The sequence below is a fragment of the Lissotriton vulgaris genome, chromosome 5 (assembly GCF_964263255.1).
Source record: "Lissotriton vulgaris chromosome 5, aLisVul1.2, whole genome shotgun sequence".
Lineage (NCBI taxonomy): Eukaryota > Metazoa > Chordata > Amphibia > Caudata > Salamandridae > Lissotriton > Lissotriton vulgaris.
In genome coordinates this window covers 681,337,013-681,356,190 of record NC_141693.1, presented here as the reverse complement: position 1 = coordinate 681,356,190, position 19,178 = coordinate 681,337,013, and the positions used below count along the sequence as shown (strand labels likewise).

The 19,178-nt window shown below is 45.0% G+C and overlaps 1 protein-coding gene across 1 annotated transcript in view; it reads right to left on the bottom strand.

Moving 5' to 3' along the window:
• SLC29A3 (solute carrier family 29 member 3) overlaps positions 1–19,178 on the bottom strand; it is a 304,230-nt gene that overhangs the window by 239,469 nt on the left and 45,583 nt on the right. Inside the window, exon 2 of the mRNA XM_086922116.1 lies at positions 15,717–15,994. Coding sequence (XP_086778242.1) covers positions 15,717–15,994 — 278 coding nt within the window. The remainder of the gene's footprint in view (positions 1–15,716; positions 15,995–19,178) is intronic.

The following is a 19,178-nucleotide window of genomic DNA, read 5'->3' as shown; positions in this document are numbered from 1 at the left end:
CAAGAAGATTGCCAAAATCATAAAGGAGATAAGACATTTATTGAAACAAAAAAAATCTCACCCTAAGAGAACTAGCCAGACTTTTAGGCCTTCTATCTTCTTCCATTCAGGCCATTTTTCCGGGGCCATTGACTTATCGAGCCCTTCAGAGAATAAAAGCAAGAGCTCTCAGATCAGGTCTTTGGTCCGGAGATCAAATTTCCTTAAACCCAGAAGCAATCTTAGAACTAACATGGTGGTTAGACAATCTAGAAGCATGGAATGGGAGAGCGATCTTTGGTCAGCACCAGATTTTATTCTAGAATCGGATGCCAGCCTTCATGGCTGGGGTGCTTTTCTACAGGACCAAAACACTGGAGGTATTTGGTTGCAGCAAGAGTCCCTGCACCACATCAATGATCAAGAATTAACTACAGGGCTTTATGCTCTAATGAGCTTCAAACGCTTCCTTCAAGGAAGATCAGTCATATTGAAAATGGACAACACGTCTGCCGTCGCTTACATAAACCGTCTAGGAGGGACCAAGTCAGAAGACCTCTCCAATCTAGCAAAGAAGCTTTGGTTTTTCTGCCTAGAACACAAAATCTCTCTGAGAGCAGAATACCTTCCGAGGAAATCCAATCTTTGCGCAGATTGGAATTCAAGATTCATCTTGGATTACAGCGATTGAAAACTCAACACTTCTGTTTTCAACTCCCTGAATCATTCTGGGGCCCATTCCAAATAGACCTATTTGCGAGCAGATTGACTACCCAATTGGTATCCTATTTCAGCTGGATGCCCGATCTCGGTGCTCTAGCAGTGAATGCCTTTCTCCAATCTTGGGAAGGGATCAACTCTTATGCCTTCCCTCCATTCGCAATGATCCAGAGACTCCTTCAGAAAGTGAGACAAGAACATTCCTCAATTGTTCTAGTAACTCCGTTTTGGCCATCCCAAGCATGGTTCCCAACAGCTCTGGAACTAACCTACGATTTTCCCTTCCTAATTCCTCCTCTGAAAGATCTTCTCACAGGCGCAGACGGTCAAATTCACCCTCTTGTTCAGACAGGGAATTTGAACCTTCTTGCTTGGAAGGTTTCGTCAACAGCTTCATCTCTCCTTGGAGAGTCGTGGGCACCTGGGACACATTAGCGGTACAACAACATTTGGAAAGTCTGGTCACGTTGGTGCTTGGAAAGGGACTTGGATCGCGTGGAGGCACCTATTGTTGATATAGTTAATTTTCTTGGAGAACAATTCGACAGAGGTTTGAGTTACAGATCTCTCAATTGTTTTAGATCTGCTATTTCTGCTGGACATTCTCTAATTAACAATAAAACGGTAGGTAAAAATCCTATTATTAGTAGAATACTTAAGAGTATCAGACTTAGAAGACCTCCTCAACCTAGATATCAATCTCTATGGGATGTTAAATTAATTCTCGACCTTTTCTGTTCTTGGCCAGTTAATTCTCTTCTCAGCAGGAAGAATCTTTCTATCAAATTAGCTACTCTTCTTTGCTTAATTTCATGCAGAAGAGTTTCTGATGTTAAAGCTCTTGATATTTCTTATAGATCTTATGATATGTTTGGGGTTAATTTTGAAATACATAGAAGAACTAAAACTATGTCAGATTCTATTATCTATCCTCGTTTTGATAGTTGCACTAAACTCTGTGTTGCTCAATGTATGAAAGAATACGATGTATACGATGTTAGAATGAACTCTCTTCGTCCTTTGAATGCATCTCAATTACTCATCTCTTTTGTTAAACTCCACAAAGGAATTTGTTCTTCCTCTATTGCTAGATGGGTTAAGACAGTCATGAAGCTTGCTGGAATCAATCTGGATATTTTTAAATCACATTCTATTAGAGGCGCAATGGCCAGTGAGTCATTCTGGTCAGGTGGTAAGTTAGATGATATTCTAAAGGCTGGTGATTGGTCTAATTCTAGAACCTTTGCTCATCATTATTGTAAACCTGTATCTCACATGTCTGATGTTGTTTTACATGGCTACCAACATGCATAATGGTAGCCTCCGGTCTTGTAATGAAATTGCGATTCTCCTATTAACATGACCAGAGAATCTGGATTTCATTAAAGACACGGAGGCTAACATTATCCCTCCCACCCTTTCCCTGGGTGGTTGGTTAGATGATATATTACGGTACAGGTTGATGTTTATGATATGATATGCTTATTTGAATATTTTACTTACAAGCTTACATTCTTTTCCTTTGCAGGACTGTTTACTTTTTTTTCCTTTTCAGGACTGTTATTTAGCTGATTGTTTATTATTCAAATCCTTAATATTTTTATTTGGGTTTATTAACAACCTTTCTTTGTTTTGCAGATAACCTTTCTTGATTTTGTCTTCTTGATTCCACATATGGTGAATCAATCGTGGATGGTGTATTCTTCCATCATCCTTCTTCAAGTTTGATGTTTCATTGGAGTTGTTTGGATATTTCCTTTCTCACTGTCACCACATTTAAAAGAGGCTGATTGCCTAGTGATTCATGCTATTGTTGCTTCATATGTATTCTAAGTTGGAACTTTTGCTTTGTGACATATGCGGCTATGCTTGGACTGCATTAAAAGTTGTATGCATAATGTTAGCCTCCGAGTCTTTAATGAAATCCAGATTCTCTGGTCATGTTAATAGGAGAATCGCAATTCCTTGACAATTTCCTTGCATCAGGCACAGGATATCTAGTACAGATGATGCAGGTGCAGAGGTAATAGTCTACCCTGCTGCAGAGAATGTATCTAACATTTTTCTTATTGAATATCCTGGAATGAAAACCACTGACTGAATTTTGAAGCAAGAAGTCAATGATGAAAATCTATCCATCTCCATTCATGATTTAGGACTATGGTCAGTTTTTGGTAACACAGTGATACGTCAGGGCGAGGAAGCGAGAGGAGGACCTTTCCAAGGATTGGCCTCCATCTCAATCTAAACCTGCATCTAGAGGACCAGCTATCCGGTCTAAAGGTTGCGATTGAGACTGGTCAAGTCTCCTTGAATGGAATTACATGTTGGTGCTGCACCTTGATCTTGACTTAACTAACTCGATTTAAGCTGATTAGGATCTTATAGCAGACACATATATTTCTTTCAGGTCTTCCTTTACTTGCTGTTTTTCAGAATTTAGAACATGTGTATGCGAGGAATAGTTTTTAAAGTGGGCATATTTATGCCAGATGCACGTATCAGAAGCTGGAACCCCAATCACTTGGCAATCAACAAGCAATAACTATGTTTAGTAAAAAGGATTCGACCAAGCACTTTTTCCAGTGGTAATGCCAGTAAGCAGATGATATTCAGTTCCTATTTGTGTACAGTTTCTTATTACAAGAGCAGCCAAATTGTAATTATTCCTTAGTTGCTTATTACAAGAGCAGTTGAATTTAAAATATTTCTTAGTTCTCAGAGGATACAACACTCAGTCATAAAAAGGAGTAACCTGGGAGGAGGAGCTTAGCGCGTATCCAAGATGGTCGCGTGAGCTGTGAGCTCCCGAGACCCTCGCCGCCTCCACCGTCTATCCTGGCGTAAATCCTGTTTCTGACGACGGGTTCTACTAGCCACGACTCTCCTGATCTGAAAGGCCTTTTTCAGATTTTGAATCGGATGCCGGACGCCTAACTTACTCCTTCCTGAAGCCTAGAGGCCTACACCGTGGCTCATCCCGGGTCTTGGGCATCAGGAGCACCCCGAAAGTAGTTGAACAACAACGGCCTGTGGTAGGGGACGGCTACCCGGGGTCTACTTTCTGTATCGTTTTCCCTGGCTACGAACATTGGAGGTGGCTGCCTAGTGCTCGAGCCGGCCAGTGAACGCAGTCACTTGATTGATCTTCACCGACGCCCTGCATTTCAACCTCTCGTGGGATTCCTTCGGGGGAGCCATTTACACCAGGTCCCAAAAGCCCCTGAGGGGCGCGCAACCCACCATGGCGGCCAAGTCTGAGAGTGACAAGCGGTCCCTCAAGAATGCAACTCGTGGTGGTGGGACTCAAACCTCCATTATGGATAGATTTGCGCGCAATAAGGGCTCGCCCAGCGGGACTGGTATGGACTTTGGTGGTGGCCCCCTGGAATCGGAGGAGCCGACACTTCGAGATGTGATGGGCGCCATCGCCAGCATACAATCGTCGATGGGCCAACAATACGAGATCTTGGCAGCCAAGATCAACACAGTGGCGGTGGATGTGGGCCTGATCAGGGCGGACTTGGCCAAAACCAATGAGAGGGTTAAGTCGTTGGATATCAAGACAGCCAGTTTTACCACGGATGTCTCCGAACTCCAGACTGAGATTCGGACTCTTCGATCCTCTAGTGACCAGTTTGCCCGCCGGCTTGAGGATTTCGAAAGTCGCGCTAGGCGCAATAATATACGCATAGTCGGAGTTCCGGAATCATCAGCCGATCACTCGGCGGACTTGCTCGTTGAAGATTTGATCGTTAACCACCTTGCCCAAAGGGCCTGAGTAACCTATTCGCAGTGGAGCGTGCCCACAGAATTCCGGGCGGCAGACGCAAGCAGGGGACGGCTCCGCGACCCATCATTGCGCGGATCTTTAACTTCAGAGACAGGGACGCCATTTTGCAAGCCTCGAGGACTAGCGGTCCCACTAGGTTCGAGAATGCATCCATCAACTTTTACCCTGATTTTACCCCTTCGGTGCAGAAGCAGAGACTGGGATTTACTGGAGTGAAGCGGAGATTAAGAGATCTGGGCATGAAGTATGCTATGCTTTTCCCCACCCGATTGCGCATCGAACATAATGAGCGGGTGCTCTTCTTTGACATGCCAGAGGTGGTCAGTGACTGGTTGGACACGTTATCTATGCCACGGGACAATGCAGAACAATCCAGAGGTGCTGAAGGCAGCCAACGGGACCAGGAGGAGTAGGGGCACCGGTGTGTGCTACCATCGTATTGTGCTACGGTGGATTGTTCTCCTTTTTTGGGTCGATGACTTTTTTTTCTTCAAGACAAGCCCTGAGGCGGCGGGGAGTTTGGGGACTTTTCCTCCTCCTGAGGTTTTTTCCTTTTCTACTTGTAGTTTAGTATCTGGGGTAGGGCGACAGGCACACTGCTGAATGGGGTGGTTTTCTGATTTATTGCAGGGGTGCAGGGTGGGGGGTTGTTGTTTTGGTGTTCAGGGGGAGGGGGGATGGATTTTCTTTTTCTTGTTTGCATTGCTCTTAAGGCTACGTATTGTTGCTTATTTTGTGTTTCCTTCGTGGGGTTTGGGGCACCCGACTACTTTCTTTCGGGATGGGGGGTAGGGGGTTGAGAGTCTTGAGTTGGAACGTCAACGGCTTGGAGGACAAAATAAAACTGGGAATTGTACTCCAATATGTGAAGCGCCACTCTCCCGACATTGTGTTGCTGCAAGAAACGCATCTGGTGGGGATCACGTTCCATGCAATGAATCGGAGGGGCTACAGGTTGGTAGCACACTCGGGGTTCACTTCGGGCTCTAGAGGGGCTGGTGTTATGATCCGTAGTTCCCTCCCCTTGGAGATTGATGAAACGATACTGGATGACAGGGGTAGGTATGCAGCGATTGTTGGGAGGTGGGAGGGGAGAACGGTAGCCATCCTCTCGGTATATGTTCCCCCGGGTTTGTAGGCCACCACATTTGTCGACCTGGGGAACTTGGTACTGAGGCTTCCTGAGGGACTTCTGGTGGTTGGTGGGGACTTCAACTCGGTGGTTGATGGCCTGGTAGATCGACATCCTCCCAGGGCTCTTACACCATCGCAGACCTGCCTTAGTGGTTTTTTGGAAACGTTTGGTATGGTGGACTCTTGGCGGATGCTTCACCCAGGACAGGCCCGATATACTTTCCTCTCCGGGGCCCATGGGAACTTGACCAGACTTTATTATCTCCTTGTGCCCGCAGCCCGGGCCACGACGGTGCGAGAGGCCCGACATTTGCCTAGAGGCATTTTGGATCACTCCCCGCTATGGACCCATATAGATCTCTATTTGGGCGCAGGGGGCCGGGTCGCCCCAATTAATCCCTGGCATCTCCGTGTTCCAGAGACTAGGGCGGGGGTGATTAAAGCTATAGATCACTACTTCGCTGACAATGTGGGATCCGTGTCATCATCTGTGTCCCTTTGGGAAGCTTTTAAAACGGTGATACGGGGCCAGACACTGTCGCTGATCGCCAGCTCTAAGAAGCGCCACAATGGGGAGGTTGAACAGTTGGAGTCTGATATAGTGGCTTTAGAGAGGGATCTTGAGAGTGGGGTCGCGCGTGAAAAAGTGCATGTTTTGCAACTGAAACAGTCTGATTATAAAGCCTTGGTTACGAATGCTGCGAAAGCTATGAGTCGAGAACAACAGGGCCGTCTGTATGATGTGGGCGACAAGGCGGGGAAGTTGATAGCTTGGTTGGACAAAAGGGAGAGATTGAATCGTGTGGTGCCTGTGGTCGAGCGAGTGGATGGTGTACGTGTGACAGACCCGCTGGAGATTGTGGAAGAGTTTGCTTGTCACTTTCAAACGGTGTACGCGCCGGTCTCAGACCGGCCAGAGGAAGCCTCCCATCTTTTGCTTAGAGATATTGCTTTGCCTTGCCTGTCCGATTCTGATAGAGAGCTAATGGAGGCGGATTATTCCACTGATGAAGTTGCGCTCGCTATTCGCTCCACCCGCCCTGGAAAAGCCACTGGCCCAAATGGTATACCCATCGAGCTGTACAAGTTGTGTCCGGACCAAATGGCGTTGTATCTTCACTCGATGTTCTTGGAGTCCAGGGGGAGGGGCTCGCTTCCCCGTGATCAGCGCTTAGCATCTATCGTGGTGATCCCTAAAGAGGGTAAACCCTGTGAATTCTGTACCTCCTATAGACCTATTTCACTTCTGAATGTGGAACCTAAAGTCTTGGCGAAAATATTAGCTAACCGTCTGATTAAAGTGATCGGAGATTGGTGCACCCGGACCAATCTGGCTTTATTCCAGCCCGTAATACCGCGTTGAATTTACGCCGTCTTCATGGCGTGTTGGCGAGGGCGGAGACGCTGCGTGAGCCGGCCATTTTGGTTTCGTTAGATGCCACCATGGCATTTGATACAGTGGAATGGCCGTATCTGTGGGCGGCTCTGGCGAAGTTTGGCTTCGGACCAGTGTTCATTGGCTGGGTCTGCCTACTGTATGAGGAGCCACTTGCCCAGGTGGTCGTCAACGGTCGAGTGTCGGCTTTCTTTGTTCTGGGAAGGGGTATGCGGCAGGGATGCCCCCTTTCTCCGCTGCTTTTTGCCTTGGCTCTCGAGCCCTTGGCAGCGTGGTTGCGATGGGAGCCATCCCTCAAGGGTATTAGGTGGGCCCCCGGTTTTGAAGATCGCATTTCACTTTATGCAGACGATATTCTCCTTTACCTCACCTCCCCTCGGAAATCTTTGGGGGTACTGTTTGACGTTCTTAATTCCTTTGGAAGGAACTCGGGACTGGTCATCAATTGGGCCAAGTCTTGTGTGTATTCGCTCACGGACGATACACCACACGTACCGCGCAACTGTCCTATACAAATATCATCCACCGGGTTTAAATATTTAGGAATCCATATTTCGTGTGATTCGGCTGTCAGGTATCAACTCAACTTACTCCCCCCGCTTACTCGCCTAAAAGCAGATGTGAAAGCCTGGAGCAGACTGCCTCTATCCCTGGTGGGTATGGCAGCCTTATTCAAAATGATGTCCCTTCCCAGATTTTTGTATGCCCTTCAGAATTCTTTGGATCTAGTGTCTTCCAGCTATTTTCACGAGATCGAGTGCCTACAAAGGAAACTGTTGTGGGCCGGACATCCCCGGATTGCCTTGGCCAAGCTTACGCTGCCTTGGTATGATGGCGGTATTGCGTTGCCGGATATACGACGATATTACTGGGCCTCTCAACTGAGCTCGGTTAATCATGCGATGTATGGTCCGGCGTCTAACCCGGCTTTTGCTATGGATAAATGGCTGCTTCCGGGCAGAGATTATAATAGGGCGCTTTATTCAAAACAAGTCCGATGTGGCATTGACTGGGCCTACCAGAGTTGCGGTGCGGGTCTGGTACAACGCTAATGCTGCTATGGGCTGGTCGGATACCCTCACTCGAGCGACTCCACTCTACGCTGCTGAGAGGTTGGGCAATTTGTGGACGACTAAGGGGTTCGATAAATGGGGCCTTCTTGGGATTAGTAACATGTGAGACCTTTGGCGGAAGGACAAGATAAAATCCTTTGAGGAGTTGCAGCTAGAATGTAAACTTGGTCCTCGAGAATACTTTCGATACCTACAAGTCCGACACGCCCTTTCCTCTGCTTTACCGGCTGGCACGCCCATTCCAGAATCCTCACCCCTGGAGGACAGAGTACTCGATGGACACGTCCCAGACAGTACGATCTCTCTTATATACAAAAAGTTGATAAACGACCGAGCGTGGGACTGGAACTTGATGATGAGGACTGGCAGGCGGCGATATCCTCCCCGAAGGAGGTGGCAATCTCGGCCCGGCTGAGATTAGTGCAGTTAAAAATCCTACACCGAGTGTACATGACGGGTCCTCGCTTGTTACGTATGGGGTATGTCTCAGATGATTTGTGTAAACGTGGCTGTGGTATGGTGGGTGCGTTCCTTCATATTATGTGGGAATGTCCTGCGGTAGCGTCCTTTTGGACTCGTGTGCATGGTGTTATGTCTGAGGTGATGCGTGTTTCGCTTTTGCCGGAGGCTCGAAGGTGTCTCTTAAATGTGTGGGAGCCCAATGATTATAATGTGGCCCAGACGCAGTGGGCCACTTTGGGTAACATGATTGCCAAGCGTGACATTGCGCAATTGTGGGGGTCGGCTAGGGCACCGAGTCTGTCGGCCTGGTCTAGGAACATGGACTGGTGCATGTTCCGTGAAAAAACTGTTTACATTGCTCGGGGCAGGCCCAAGAAATGGGGGAGGGTATGGAGTCAATGGAACCAATATTGTGGTGAAATTTGTACCCCTCCTTTTGAGCCTCCACCGTAAGTGCTACAACCCCCTTAGCATGACGTTACCTCTAGTCTGGATTTTGTCTATGTGTTGCTGGCTACCTCTTGTTCCCTCTTTCTCCCCCTCCCGGATGCTCTTGCTGTTGACTATGTACAGTTGTGGATGTGGTATCCCCTCCCCAGAAGGATCACTTATGTTTCTGCCTTTCGTTTAGCCTCTGCAGTTATTTTCTTTATTTTTTGGTTGGTGGTTTTTTTTCAAAATACAAAATTAAAACCTTATTCCTCCTGTACAGTGAAGTATGACACAACATGATTGGTTAATTGCCGCCGGGCCCTAGGGTTGTCGGCTGAATGGCTGTGTATTCTTTCATCCTAATATGATATTGGAATTGCTGCCAGCCGCCCCGACGTGGCTATATGACTGCTATTGTATTTTCATGTTTATCAATAAAGGTTTTAAAAAAAAATAAAAAAATTTTTGTTAAAAAGGAGTAACCTGTCTGTCAAACTCTAAATCAGACCCTTAGTTCGCTCACAGTCTTGCTTTGATATCCTTATTCCATCTCCAAATGGTGATGTCAGATGTTTCATGTAATCTCACAGGTTGGTGGGGAAAAGATAAAGCAACATAATAGAAAGAAACAAGCATTTGAAATGCAATAGGTCTCGCATTACTGAAAGTTTGAGCTATTGCTGTTGCAAACAATAATGCAACGCCAATAGCTCAAACTTTCAGTAATCTGGCACAAACGAGGGTACATTAGGAGCTGACCGTGCCAAACAGTAGGACTTACTGGGAAGATGGTGTTTGAGTAGGAGCTACCACTTACCTCTAACCCCCTTGGTGGCGTAAATGTCCCGGCTGGTGGCCACAAGTATGCGTTGGAGCTGCATCTGAGTCCATGACGGTCACGGCATTCTTCAGTGGGCTTCTGTGAAGTCAGACAGCGAGGGCATGCTTGCAAGTCGAAAGGAAAGGGAAACGGCAACGCACTCACGGCTGGAGCATTGCAAGACACTAATACTTAGTTAAACGTCTATTCAGTTTCAATGGCTGCTGGAGGAAGGGGAAAGCTGCAAAGAACCACTACTGCCGTACAGATACGGTGTGTGGGCTCTGATTCTCAAATAGATCTAAACCAGCAAATGGTTTGGTTATAGGGTGGGTGTGAGACCTCAAAGGTGTTAGGACACTGCAGCATTGGGGAGGGACAGTCTGGGGCCACCAGCCACTGGGAGCACAATGTGTACTAGAACAGCAAGGGGCCTGCTAGCAGGGTTGAGGTGACATGGCAAAGCAGACTAAGGCTATTTACTATTTCACTTACACTGATAGAGATTGAGGAAGCTTTAGGGAAGGGTTTATCACTAAAAGCTCCAGGCCCAGATGCTGTCCCCTTGGACCTTTTTAAACATAACGTTAGTTTGTGGGCACCCTTATTATTGAATGTATTTAAGGCTGTTGTGGTCGGTCGCATCCCTGGTTCTTGGAAGGAGGCAATTGTAGTGCTGATCTTCAAGAAGGGTGATAGGTGCGACCCATGTTGCTATCGTCCTATATCCCTAATAGATGCCTCATGCAAAATCTTGGGCAGGGTTATCCTAGCCAGATTAGAAAGCTGGGCAGACTCAACAGGTCTTATAGTTGATTCCCAATATGGATTTAGGCGAGGAAAGGGGACTGTCGAGCAGTGCCTGAATCTGGCACTAATTATAGGCAAGTACATGAAGGCAAAAAAGTCTGCAATACATCTTGCCTTCATGGACTTGTCAAGTGCATTTGACACTGTTTGTAGACGTAAGTTGTGGCAGATGATGGATGACATGGGCTTCGAGGAACCTTTGGTCACATTGCTTCGTAGGTTACATGCAGCAACAACTGTAGCAATTAGATTTGGTCCTGAAGGCGAAATGACAAAATCAATTCCATCAACTGAGGGTGTGCGTCAAGGATGCATTCTGGCGCCTTTTCTTTTTTTGGTATACACGAACGGGTTAGAAAAGTACTTATTAGACCAGGGTTGCGATTTTCCAAAAATGAATGGTAAAAGTATCCCCATGCTTTCCTACGCAGACGATACGGTCTTAATGACCCTAACTGGAAATAGCATGCAAGTATGTTTAGATGCCTTTTATACTTTCATGCTGGACCTTGACTTAAAGGTAAACTTCACCAAATCTTTTGTAATGTGTTGTGGTCCTAAAGGGTCAAACATCAGGAAGTTTGTGGTAAATAATCGCACAATTGGAAAGGTGGATAATTTCAACTATCTAGGTAATTTGTTTAATAACAAACTAAGCTGGACTCCACTTATGAAGGTTCGAGCCCAGAGTGCGACCAGGGCAATAGAGGGCATCTTTCGTTTTTGTAGCAAATTGGGCCAAAAACATGTTACGCACCTCAAAACCCTCTATACATCTAAATGTTTATCGGTGGCCACCTACGGGGCAGGGGTTTGGGGGACTGAAACACCAACTGTGATACAGGTGGTGGGAAATAATTTCATAAAAAGGGTTTTATCAGTCCCCAAAGGCTCCTCAAACATCTTTTGCCACAAAGAAATGGGAATGGTCAGCGTATCTGATACGATTCGTTTGTCCCCTTTATTGTTATGGGGCAAAATATGGCGATCTGAAGACTTGCAACTTACTAAAGACATCATCATGGATTGCATGGCCTTAGAAAATTCAAAACAGATCCCTTGGTTGTCCTATGTTTGCAATATGTTAAATAAGATTGGTTTGGGTTCCTTCTATGACAACCCAGAAAAAATAGAGGGAAACCAAAAGACGGACATAAAGACAATGTATTGGAAATCATTGAATTCACCACCTTTGGATGATGTTAATGTTCATGTTCGTAAGCCCCAACCTCAGTTCTATTTAACATTTACTCTCAACGTGCAATGGCGGTTCTTACTAACAAGGTTTAGATTGGATATTCTGCATTTTCTGCTTGCTTTTCCAAAACAAGGGGGATGGTGTGAGAGGCTGCCCCCTTGCCCATTTAATAACAGGGCTAGCCAAAGCAACATACATGTGGTCCTTTTTTGCTCCTTATATCAAGAGCCAAGATCCGGTTTATTAAACCAATTCTGAAGGGGAGGCAACCTTGTACTTATAAGGAAGGGTACGATTACCTGTCTTTACTATCCTCTGTTGAAACCTGCTGTGCCATGTTAAATTTTATTAGAGTTTCGCTAAAGATTAGGAAGGGCTATGGCTAGTACCAAAATGCATATAATGTTTTCTGGCCAAAAAATCTGCATATATGTTTACAATGGTCCTTTTATTATGTCTTTTATAAATTTGTGGAAATTGTGTATTTTTCTTTTATATGAGGTACAATGGTTTGTATGTTCAGCACTTTTATGATCCATTTTATGAATCGAATAAAGTTTTGAAACGTAAACGAGTAACCTGTCTGTCAAACTCTAAATCAGACCCTTAGTTCGCTCACAGTCTTGCTTTCATATCCTTATTCCATCTCCAAATGGTGATGTCAGATGTTTCATGTGATCTCACAGGTTGGTGGGGAAAAGATAAAGCAACATAATAGAAAGAAACAAGCATTTGAAATGCAATAGGCCTCGCATTACTGAAAGTTTGAGCTATTGCTGTTGCAAACAATATTGCAACGCCAATAGCTCAAACTTTCAGTAATCTGGCACAAACAAGGGTATATTAGGAGCTGACCGTGCCATACAGTTGGACTTACTGGGAAGATGGTGTTTGAGTAGGAGCTACCACTTACCTCTAACCCCCTTGGTGGTGTAAATATCCCGGCTGGTGGCCACAAGTATGCGTTGGAGCTGCATCTGAGTCCATGACGGTCACGGCATTCTTCAGTGGGCTTCTGTCAAGTCAGACAGCGAGGGCATGCTTGCAAGTCGAAAGGAAAGGGAAACGGCAACGCACTCACGGCTGGAGCATTGCAAGACACTAACACTTAGTTAAACGTCTATTCAGTTTCAATGGCTGCTGGAGGAAGGGGAAAGCTGCAAAGAACCACTACTGCCGTGCAGATACGGTGTGTGGGCTCTGATTCTCAAATAGATCTAAACCAGCAAATGGTTTGGTTATAGGGTGGGTGTGAGACCGCAAAGGTGTTAGGACACTGCAGCATTGGGGAGGGACAGTCTGGGGCCACCAGCCACTGGGAGCACAATGTGTACTAGAACAGCAAGGGGCCTGCTAGCAGGGTTGAGGTGACATGGCAAAGCAGACTAAGGCTATTTACACAACTAGCACTTTTTAACAAACAGGCCGTTTCTAAGCATTATAAATAACATTTTACTGTGACACAGTGTATAGTATTTCGATGTATCTACCAAGGAGGAAAAGAAAGCTGCAAATGCAATGGGCATATAGCGACTTTCTTTGCCATCCCACAGGCGCGTGATGAGCGAAACAATGTATACTTACTCTATGCACCTTGAATTAATGTCAGTGTTTTATAACCACCAACATATTGCTTTTTTGCCAAATTAGAGCGCCATTTATGCATCTGGAACCCAGGCACTGGATACTTTGGGATGGTTATGTGCTAAGCCCACTGTTAGTAAGGTTACAGTGGTTTTAAGGATAGGAATGGGACAGTGACAGCGAAGTACAGATCCTAAGCATGGGTCAGGGTTGAAATGCACGGGCAGAGCCGAGTCTGAATACACACAGTTATTATACACTGGAACCGTCAAATTGGAAGGGGTTTGAGGTACCCTGGCAGAGCTGCACCAGAGTCAGGGTGTACTCAAGGAGCAGAGGTGGAATTAGGAGCGGGACGGGGTGCGTTGGTAGAGGCGAGTGTGGCTCAAGACTAAGGTGGGAGGAGGAAATCAAGGCTGAACTGCAGTGGCCGAGCCACGCGTGGATGTGGACTGAACTGCAGGGTTAAGTTGCACTGATGGAGCGGACTGAACGATGATGAAGGTGCAATGAGAGAGTCGAGTGTGAATCATGGCTGAGGTGTGTGATGTTGGGTGGATTCCAACATGTACGAGACAGGAGGGGTGTTGGCAAGCTCCCCCCACCACGGTTATGGTGGTTGTTGCTGCAGTCATGTGCAAGGGGGGCAGAAAATAAAAGAGGTCGAGGCTCTGCAGCCCGCACCCCCTCGGGGTCGCCTGATCTCCCCCACGAGTGACGTTCTTATGGGGACCCAGGACACACTGCATCATCACGCCTGTGGGAGCCACATCACATTGACCCCTACGCAACAGGGTGCAATGAGAAAGAGTCTGAATTAGTGCAATGCCGGAGCTTGGTCAGGGGCCAGATGAAGGGCTGCAGTGCGCCCAGAGATGACTTGATCAGGACTGAGGTAGAAGGGCAGAGCTGAGTGCCTCGGGTTTGAGGTCCAATGGTAGATCTGAGTCAGGGTCAGACTCGAGGCACACTCGCACTGTGCTTCTCATGTACTGCGGAGAGAATTTTCAAGCACTAACAAGACTGTATTTCGTTCACAAATTCGACTATGTGGAGAACTGCATATTTGAAAACAATTGTTTGGTGCACGGATCTACCCATTCGTAACTACCCTTAGAGACGGCTGAAACGAGAAACTTTTACGTGAAAATCAGCCTAATGAGCAGCACGCTGGCAGATGAGATCACCTCAGATCAGTATGCAGATGTCTGACGCACGGCCGCCACAGTAAAAGTTAAAGTGCACACATGATATTGTCTCAGCGGTCTCACCAGCCGTACATGCTCAATCCGTGGGGGTGGAGTGTGGGGATGTGGTGGGGGGGGGGGGGGGAGGGGGGAGGGAAGGTGAGCGATCATAACAATCATGGAAGCTGCAAATGCTTATGAGCAATGGAGCAGAAGCCACCGGGGGGGGGGGGGGAGCAGTCTCACAGAGGAAAAACCATGGTGCCGCCATTGTGTAAAAAAACAAACACCCATAAAAATAAAGGCATGGGGCAGCGTTCCGCACTGTACATAATAAAACAAATGCACGGCCACCACTGTTGTTGCCCAGGCGTGCGTGCGCCCTGCCTACATAAAACAAGTGGTGCGCAAGTCACGCCTGTGTGGGCACAATCATAGCTCCTCCCATGGCCTATTGGTGTCGATTACGCGCTTGGTGCGCGTAATAGACACCAATAGGCCATGGGAGGAGCTATGCGCGTGCTTCGGGCCAATTGCGTGTAGTCTTTTACAATAAGACGCACGCAAAGGCCAATGGGGGAGCTGAAAAGGAAACGCACATGCACGAGCGTGTGAGATTCCTAGGTCAGCTCACAATCCCCCTTTTTTGATTACTATAGCTCACGCGACTTGCATGAGCACTGCTACGCAGTGCACCGCAGGTCGCGAGACCTAGAAAGGGCTAATATTACTAACAAAAAAACCTCAATCTACACAAGTTGATAAAACAATTCTAAATCACTCTTCAGTATTCAACAAAAAGAACCAAGGTCTCAAAAATAAAAGCACAAGAAAGGAGAGGGGCATGTCTTTATGGTATACACATAATAATACAAACCAGAACAATTTGAATTAATGATGACACAGTTTTTTCCCATGAAATTTTACAGCCTCACATTCTATTAAACATCACATTTGCCTCAGTGCATTGAACAATCCAGGGGATTATCTTCATTGATAAAAGCCAGCTACAGAGAGTGATTTAGGTCTATTGTCAAGTGAGATAATGCAAAATAGGTTATAACTTCCTAAAGAATACTATATGTATATTTCATAAAAGTGACCCAAGAGAAAATCATAAGTACTTACAACAAGATCTGCCGAGTCATTTGCATCTGTCAGGTGTTCCTTTGTAGCGTTTGAAAGCTTATACATCCAGTAGTGTTTTGCTGTGATGAAAAAGTTGAATGGAAGCAAGGACCCAATCCCAAGAAGGAAAAAAATTATGTAAGTGGAACTGAAGTGGTCGTCAGGTTTGCGGATATAATGGTGACTCAATATGGGAACAGTCTCCTCTCCATGCACGTCACTGTCAGTATAGATGGAGTTTGTACTGACTTCATTGGCCCCTTCAGACTCGATGGCCACTGTGTAAAAGACAATGTGTATGCATTACAAAAGTTGCATCTGCATTAAATGTTGCAAAATATCACGACAACAATCGAATATAACAAACATACAATGACGAGTAAACACGGGGTCTCTTTCTTGCACATACAGTGAACATGGAAATATGCATGCAATCAATTCATTCATTCAGTTATTTATTTGAAGAATGTGCTTAGCATGAATAGCTAAACCACATAAATCATGCACTGACCTACAAACTTTGAATCTCGTTTTTAGCAAATTCTGTGCCCCTCTGAGTAGTAAAATTATCACTTTTATTTTAGGAATCTATTCTTTTTTAATTGAGTACATATGTAAATATTTCCGTGAACTGTTCAGCACAAATGCACAAAATAAGTTAACGTAAATGTGTGCATGTTCAAGATGAAACCAGGTAACAGGAATATAATTTTGCAGTTTTAGATCTTGACGATAGACAACTTTTCGCTGTCTGTTGTCGAAGATATACTGTATATTAGAACTAATATATACAGTGGGCCTTCGGTCAGCTCACTGTTTACTGTTGGTTGGCTTTCTTGTCAACGTCAATTGGTTACTTCTTAGTTGATGGCTTTCCTTTCTCCCCTTGTGTTTGCCCCTCCACTGGAGCACAGCTCCTTTACAATCCTTTTAATTGTATGATTTGTATCCTTCCACTGCTTACATTTAGGAAATTACTTTTATTCTGTTCTTCAGCACACAATGAATGTACATGCATTTTCTTGCTTTTTACCTTGTGATCAGCAGTTATTCTTAAATCCAAACCCCTGACCTCTCTCAGAGTTGCTTTTACCTCTAGCCCTTCCATACTTGTCAATATATTTTTTTATATATTCAACTCCGCCTGTGCCCACTCCGACCCCTCCCTCCAGCTCCTCCCGCCACTTCAAATAGCATCACCAAAAAGCACTAGCAAAGCCAAAAGTTCTGGTAGCACCTCACAAAGTAAAGACCTTTTTGGCTTTGCCTATGCTTATTAGCAAATCTGAGTCTCTAGATCAGTGGTGATTTCGGTATGGAGAGAAATGATATGCTATCACAATTTAGCATGCTGAACCTTGCCTGCACTGGTAAATCACTTACATAGAAGGTAATGAATTCACCTATTCCTTGCAAATATGTTGTATATATTAATGATAACAATTAAGAACATCATAGTAACAATGATGTGTGGTATGCAGCAGTCTTACCACAAAGTTCAATGGCTTAGGCGCAGGTCGACGTTTCGAACATAATGATAGTTTCTCAGAGGCTGGTTACACCTACTCTTTATCCCAGAGCCAGAAATAGGTAGTGGCATGCAATTTTCTCGATCAGTCATTTCACATTTCATTTACACTTCAATGCTGAGCCCTCAGCAGTGGTTGTCGATTTGGCTTGGGTGTTGAAGCTCACCCTGATGTGTTAGTTAAACTATCATAAGCTGCTCACTGGACAGCCCTCCTTCTGCATTCATTCCTCCATCAATGTGTCCTAACCCAGCCCTGAATTACTCTGACATGTGGCCCCACTTAATGTAATCATTCTCAGAAACCATAAAAACTGATATCTGTGCTTAATTCTAAAACTTTCGGGGTACTCTGTGTTGTGAGCCTCATATACCATGAAGTGTGCAGCGCTGTAGTGATACCTTTATCTATGTACCATACTACGTTTTGGGGTAATTGAAGTATTTATCTTTTTCTTTTTTAACAAAAGAAAAGCACTGGGCTTGACATTCACCAATTGCATCTACTGCATTGATTCTTTTAGTTCCGAGTCTCTACCATATAGCCTCCATACATGGGACACCTTGGATTGCTCGCTCTTGCTACCCTAAGAGACAAGGGCCATATATAAAATGTTATAAATAAATAAATAAATAGAGGTGTATTTGCAGTCCACAGTAGAATGAACCCCAGGACACCAGTGGTAAAAGGCTCCAACTTTCAAGGTTGAGGCCCAGTAACTTTTGTTTGCCCTGTACACCCATAGCACCACCCCCCACCCCCCTCCGGGTCTGACACTTGGTATGTGCATTAGTGCCACTGTGACTAAGGGTACAATATATTTTAAACAAGCAAAATGTAGAAAATTAACACATTTTTCTCATGAGTTTATTCTTTTCAGAAAAGTGAGGAAAAAAACATTTCGTAAAACTGTTCACGTGCTTGTATATATCCTATTGAGAACACGTCTGATAATTGAACAATAAAACTGAAGGTCTAACTGAATCGTCAAAAAAATGTATAACCACAATTACAGATAGATTTAACACAAAAAGTAAGAATAACATTCAGCTACATTAGTGGCATCTGCGTTAAGTATATGCAGAGCTGCTGTGTTCACCAAAGAACTTCGTATGCATCAAACCAAATTTACTTCACAGAAGAAAAGACCTGCGAGGAGCAATAAATAAAATGACTAACAGTACTTGACCTTTAATAGTTTAATGAACCATATCAAATTGACCATTCTTTAGAAATATTTTGGAGAAAGCAGTGTTTGCTCAACTATCTAACTGTACAAAATATAGCTTATTGGCCGACTAACAGTCTAGTTTCAGACCAGGCAGTGGCACAGAGTCAGCCATCATATCCATCAGGGGTAATCTAAAACTCACAGTGAGCAAAAATGGAATCTCTGCCTTATTACTTCTGGATTTATCAGCTGCATTGACACTGTCCACCACCACCATATGCTACTGGAATGACTTCAAATATCAGAATGTGTGAAAATGCTTTAAAATGGACTGTTTCTTATCTCTCACACAAAGTGTAGTCTACCTACCCACTTTCACACCACCTCCTCACACAAAACAGGGTGGCATTCCTCAAGGGTCCATCATATCACTCTATTGTCAAAAATCTACCTACCCCCTTACCAAATATGATTACATCACACAACCAAAGAGCCCCATAGACCTCTACAATTCTAAAGCTCAATACCACAGACAGAGATTATGACATGCAGACAAAGGCAAAACTACCAGTCTACCACCATAGCCTAAGAATGTGAAGCCCCTCTGAAAACATCAAAACAAGCTAGAAACCTAGGAGTAACCATGGATTTAGACCTATCCTTGATACCTCATGTTAACAATGTCACAAAGAGAGCCTTCTACACAATGAAAACACTACATCACATCTTCCCACACCTTGCATACCAAATTAAACACTCGTA